General features: G+C 39.5%; 1 protein-coding gene across 1 annotated transcript; it reads left to right on the forward strand.

Annotated features, from left to right (window-relative positions):
* Positions 1–4944: 4944 nt before the first annotated feature.
* Positions 4945–5987, forward strand: LOC133574344 (aerolysin-like protein). Its single transcript, XM_061926495.2, has 2 exons — positions 4945–5427; positions 5517–5987. Exons 1-2 carry the CDS (start codon positions 4945–4947, stop codon positions 5985–5987), a joined length of 954 nt encoding a protein of 317 aa, XP_061782479.1.
* The last annotated feature ends 695 nt before the right edge of the window (positions 5988–6682 follow it).

The following is a 6682-nucleotide window of genomic DNA, read 5'->3' on the forward strand; positions in this document are numbered from 1 at the left end:
ATATATATATGTATGTACAGTACAGGCCAAAAGTTTACACACACCTTCTCATTTCAATGCGTTTTCTTTACTTTCATGACTATTTACATTGTAGATTGTCACTGAAGACATCACAATTATGATACCTGTGAAGTGAAAACGATTTCAGGTGACTACCTCTTGAAGCTCATCGAGAGAATGCCAAGAGTGTGCAAAACAGTAAGCAGTGTGGCTATTTTGAGGAAACTAGAATATAAAATATGATTTTAGTTATTTCACCTTTTTTTGTTAAGTACGTTTGTAGAACAAACACTGTACTTTGATCAAGTGATTCTTTGGCGTACCATTAGATGTTTGATAATCACTGGTCTGTACGACTCGTAATAAAAGCATGCATTGGCATCTTTGTGTTGCCCTCAGAGAGAATGTAGTGACCTCTGACTGTAGTCTTAAGATGATATGATAAATGGTAAATGGGTTATACTTGTATAGCGCTGATAAAAAATATTTAGTTATATTTTCAATATGTATAATCAAATCAAATCAAACGTTATTTATATAGCACTTTTCATACAATGGCAAGTGGCAAACAAAGTGATTTATAATAAAAACATGAGGTATAAAAACTAAAGTCATAGTTTATCTAAATTCTTTGCTTAGAATAAATGGACTTGGTGGAGTCTTTCCCTAACTTTTCTCCATTAACTATGTGAAAAAGAACATGTGAGACCGTCATCCCTCACTGTACATATATTATTGACTTTTGACTAATCTAGCTTCAAAGTGCAATCTTCCTTTATGGTCATTGTCAGAGTGTATACAGTACATTTAGACACAAGAATAAATGCTCTTTTCTACCAGTGATTTATAATAAAATAATGTGGTATAAAAACTAAGCTCGTCGTTGAAAACAATTTATCTAACTTCTTTGTTTGGAATGAATGGACTTGGCGGAGTGTTCCCCTAACTTTTAGCAATTAACTATATAGAACAGAACATGTGAGACCATTATCTGTCACTGTACGTATATTATTGACTTTTGTCTAATCTAGTTTCAAGGGAAAGTGTTCCTTTATGGTCATTGTCAGAGTGTATACAGTACATATAGACACAAGAATACATGCTCTTTTCTACCAGCGCTGCAGTGCAAAAACATGATGAATGATAAAAACTTTACATTTGGATCAAAAAAATTCATAAATAGTTAAAATAGCACATAAACGTGGTGTCACCCTTTATGGAAACTTAGTAAATGTATCATAGTTTCTCATTGTAAACTGTATCACAGAGACTTTGAATCTGAATGTGTTTAGATTGACCTTTTTATTGCCCATATCTGTTTCCTGTTGTATTATTTGGTATGTATGTGTTATTGGAATGTAGATATTTAATATTTACACGTTGTAGCTTGATTCCTTTCTTGGCCAGAAAATAAATAAATAGGTCTGCTCTAAGACCTTCCCCCTTGGGCTCCATCCTCAGCCTCCTAGCCTATCACATTCAACAGAATCCCAGGTGGTTTGGCCACTCCAACCTCATTGCCTATAAAAGTTCCAGTTTTCATCATAACCTGTACAGAGTCCTTGCACTTCTTCCCGGTCTGATATCATCTGTCCACTCTTCAACTTGTGAGTATGCACATCTGGTCGTAGATGATACATAGTCTGTTACTGCTACCAACCATTCTAGTCTATTCTGGTTTGGTTTTGTGCAAACCAAATTCAAAATGTTCTGACTTCAGAAGAACATTGGGTGATTAAACCTGTGTCATTTATTGTTTTGTAAGTGAAGTAATTTATATTTATATAGCACGTTTTCTCTAGTGACTCAAAGTGCTTTACATAGTGTAACAGCTTAAACAGCTTTAAGCTACATTTAAACCAGTGTGGGTGGCACTGGCAGCAGGTGAGTAAGGTGTCTTGTCCAAGGACACAACGACGGGACTCGAACCTGGATCCCTTAAGTTGCTGGCAGGGTCACTCTAGCAACTGAGCCACGCCGCCACACCCTCAATCATGATCTGCTTTGTACATTATCAACAATCAATACATATTCATTAGGGGTGAACAAAAATCTATTCACATTCGAATTGAGATTCTCATTCATCCCGATTCAATCGATCAATCAATCAATGTTTATTTATATAGCCCTAAATCACAAGTGTCTCAAAGGGCTGCGTAAACCACAACAACATCCTTGGTTCAGAGCCCACTTAAGGGCAAGGAAAAACTCACAACCCAGTAAGATGTCAATGTGAATGACTATGAGAATGACTATGAGAACCCCCCTTGGAATTTACGAGCTCTAGTTTCTTCTGTAAACCATGGGGTACGCCTTTTAGGGGCCCTTTTTAGCTTTAGCGGTGCTATACTATCAATGGTTAAAGTTGTTAGTGAGGTTATCAATAGAGCCCACATAATTTGGGAATGGTGCCATTACCGAAGGCAGAAGGCCAGCAAAAGTCATCGTTGTGGCAGCATTAATGTTGCGGCTGCTAAAGCAGTTATTATTATTATTAGCTTGTTGACAATGAGTCAGAACTTCGAATTTTATAAGGTAATGATCGGACATTGCTTTAGTATACGGGAGTATCATAACTTTGGAGGTGGTGACACCCCTGACAAGAACTAAATGAATTCATCATTTTCAGAAATCGAATACAATTTGTATGTATTCATTATTTTTTTTATAAGAATCAATACGTTTTCAGGCCATCACCATGCAACCAGAAATAGCTCTTCTAACCTGTAACCTGTTTTGAAAAAATGTCATTAGCATTGTAAAAATCAGTTTGAATCAAGAATCGTGTTGAATACAGAATGGATTCTGAATCCAATCGTCAACCCAGGAACCGGAATGGGATGGAATCGTTAGGTGCTCATAGAGTCACACCCCTAATATTCACACTGACTTCTTTAAAGGGAAACATTATCACCAGACCTATGTAAGCGTCAATATATACCTTAATGTTGCAGAAAAAAGACCATATATTTTTTTTAACCGATTTCCGAACTCTAAATGGGTGAATTTTGGCGAATTAAACGCCTTTCTATTATTCGCTCTCGGAGAGGGAAGCAATCCGCCATTTTTTCACTTTCATCGGTGTGTTGTCGGAGGGTATAACAACACAAACAGGGACGGATTCAAGTTGCACCAGTGGCCCAAAGATGCGAAAGTGGCAAGAAATTGGACGGAATTTGTTCAAAATACGAGGCTCTAGGGAAAGCCGACGAAATGGTCAGTCGTTTGTTCCGCACACTTTACCGACAAAAGCTATGCTACGACAGAGATGGCAAGAATGTGTGGATATCCTGCGACACTCAAAGCAGATGCTGACATCAACTCCAAAACTGGACAGATCAGCTTTCAGGAAAAGAGAGCGGATGAGGGTATGTCTACAGAATATATTAATTGATGAAAACTTTATTCATTACTCGCGGTTTTACGTAAATTATTATACATAAACTGTGTTTACCAATAATTTAGCTTAAAAACATTTATTTTTTTCAATCATTCGAGTACATTCGGGTAGTCTTGTGTAATGCAGTATTTTGTGTCTATTTAGGTATGGTTAACCTGAGTGCTGAAATCATGGACAAATATATGTTCTTAGCGTGCCTGAAATGGGCTGTCTGCACTCTCAAAGTGCATGTTGTTGCCAAATGTATTTCATATGCTGTAAACCTAGTTCATAGTTGTTAGTTTCCTTTAATGCCAAACAAACACATACCAATCAATGGTTAGAAGGCGATCACCAAATTCGTCCTCGCTTTCTCCCGTGTCGCTGGCTGTCGTGTCATTTTCGTCGGTTTCGCTTGCATATGGTTCAAACCAATATGGCTCAATAGCTTCAGTTTCTTCTTCAATTTCGTTTTCGCTACCTGCCTCCACACTACAACCATCCGTTTCAATACATGCGTAATCTGTTGAATTGCTTAAGCCGCTGAAATCCGAGTCTGAATCCGAGCTAATGTCGCTATACCTTGCTGTTCTATCCGCCATGTTTGTTTGTATTGGCATCACTGTGTGACGTCACAGGAAAATGGACGGGTGTATATAACGATGGTTAAAATCAGGCACTTTGAAGCTTTTTTGGGGGATATTGCGTGATGGGTAAAATTTTGAAAAATACTTCGAAAAATAAAATAAATGATAAATAAATGATAAATGGGTTGTACTTGTATAGCGCTTTTCTACCTTCAAGGTACTCAAAGCGCTTTGACACTACTTCCACATTTACCCATTCACACACACATTCACACACTGATGGAGGGAGCTGCCATGCAAGGCGCTAACCAGCACCCATCAGGAGCAAGGGTGAAGTGTCTTGCTCAGGACACAACGGACATGACGAGGTTGGTACTAGGTGGGGATTGAACCAGGGACCCTCGGGTCACGCACGGCCACTCTTCCACTGCGCCACGCCGCCCCTGATTTTTAATGGTTTTAACCCTTCTGAAATTGTGATAATGTTCCCCTTTAAAGCTGCGCAACCATTGATAGCATGTCCGCGAGGCTACACTGTAAAAAAAAAATTCACTGGCTTTTATTAGATTTACTGGAAGCTCATTTGCCAGAAATGTACTGTAAAATCATCGGAAGTGTCATTTTTTCCATTTCCAGGGAACGTGGATTTTACGGTGAGAAAAGTAGCAGCTCAGTCGCCAGAATTTTCCTATGAAAATATCTGTTTTTAATTTAGAGTAATGCACTGTAAAAAAAAACAAAAAACTTTTTACATACTTTTCAAATACAGCTTTTGCTCACATATTTTTATTCAATGTAATTTGTCAGCATAATTTGATGTAAAAAAAACAAAAAATTCAGTTCATAAAATTCAAAGGCAAACAATTCAGTTACATAAAACAAGCTTTTGTTATAAAGACACAAATTAACCTCCATACAAATCTTCAGGAAGTCCAGTAAATCTAAGTTTAAGATCATTTCTGTTTCAGGCTATCAAACATGTCGACTACGCTTCATCTCATTGGTGGAAGAGGAGGCCGTCAATTTTCTTTCGATGGCTTTAACAATGGTGCCACCCTCAAGAAGATTGGAGTGGAAGTGGGCGGCTGGCAGATCCACGCCGTGCGGGCCGAACTGACCGACGGGCGCGTGGCGACTTTCGGGAATGGAAACACTTTCAATGAGTTTACCTTCAACCCTGGCGAGCGCATCACCAAGCTGTCCCTGTGGGGCAACGGAGCCGGGTCACGCCTAGGAGGCATCAGACTATGGACCAGTTCTGGCCGCGAATTCTTCGCGCACATGAATGGCTGGCCCCTGAAGACCGAGTACTCTATTGACGTAGGGTCTGGAGTCTGCCTGGGCTTGGAAGGGAAACACGGCGCTGACATCGACTGTATGGGATTCCTCTTCATCACTGCCATCAAGTCGTCTGTGCTGACCAACTTAGACTATCCCAGCCTGGCCATGTACACACCCCAGGTGAGTGGTGCTACGTGTGGCTTATCTCAGTCACTATATAACTATACAATATGCATCTTTTTGTGTTTTTCTGTGTTTGTTTGATCAAGGTGAAAAAAGAATACATCAAATCGGTGGCATATCACAACAACACTAGTGAGGCTCAAGAGCAGAAATGTACGTACAGCAGATCTGTGACCAAGAATACCACCTGGAGCACCACCAACAAGATTGAGTCCACCGTCAGCGTGACCGTTTCAGCAGGGATCCCAGAGCTGGTGGAGGTGTCTAGTGGGTTTAGCTTGACCGTGGGAGCGGAGCACTCCAACTCAATGAGCCATGAGGAGACCATAACAGAATCAGATGAGGTTAGTGTGAAAGTCCCGGCAGGAAAGACTGTGAGCGTTGAGTTGTCGGTGGGACGAGCAGTCATCGACCTGGAGTACTCGGCCTCAGTCTGCATCACATGCATGAATGGCAGCAAGATGGTCTTCCCATCCACTGGCAACTACACTGGTGTGGCTTACACAGCAGTGGATGTAAGAACCACTGAGTCTGATAAAGTTATGAATGCTGAATGAGATGCATAAACATCTCACTGTGCACAGTTTTCATATTGATTGCATTGGTTTGATTGCTAGTCATGTTAACTTGCTAAGTGAATGACCGTCACAGATCAAACAATCATCATCATAAACCTGGTTGTGTTTCCATGTCCATCCTTAGACCTTGTAAAACAAACTATTAAAATAAGTCTGTCAAGCTTGTCCCATTTTTTAATGTGTCTGTTTAGTAAATCATCATTTCAATTGTCAAATGTATTCCTGGAATCCTTTAGTCAAACGATTTGTATCATTATTTTTAAATCATCATACTAGCAACCTTTTGCAGACATAACAGCTGAACACACTTAGTGTAATGGAAATCAAATAATGTTTGGAAAGCTCTTCCCATCACAGTCATAGATGTTCCCATTCATTTGTTGCTTTGTTTTCACCATATCAATCAATCAATCAATCAATCAATCAATCAATCAATTGTGTAGCCCTTAATCACAAGTGCCCCGAAGGGCTTCACAAGCCACAACAACATCCCCTGGTCTGAACACACATTTGGGAAAGGAATAACTCCAAAAGCACAGGATTGGAAAAAAAAAAAAAACCTTGAGAAGGGACCACGGATATTAAATTATTACATTCATGACAGTATGAGGGTCATATGTTTTTTCATGTAGACAAATCAACAACTTAGAGACGTCACCGATTGATGCATAGAA

This window comes from Nerophis lumbriciformis, linkage group LG31 (genome assembly GCF_033978685.3).
Source record: "Nerophis lumbriciformis linkage group LG31, RoL_Nlum_v2.1, whole genome shotgun sequence".
NCBI classification, from domain to species: Eukaryota; Metazoa; Chordata; class Actinopteri; order Syngnathiformes; family Syngnathidae; genus Nerophis; species Nerophis lumbriciformis.

Excerpts from the sequence above, each read along its gene's own strand:
- LOC133574344 (XM_061926495.2), top strand. The coding sequence starts at position 4,945 with ATGTCGACTACGCTTCATCTCATTGGTGGAAGAGGAGGCCGTCAATTT. Across the intron at positions 5,428-5,516 it reads TGGCCATGTACACACCCCAG|GTGAAAAAAGAATACATCAA; the intron begins GTGAGTGGTGCT and ends TGTTTGATCAAG.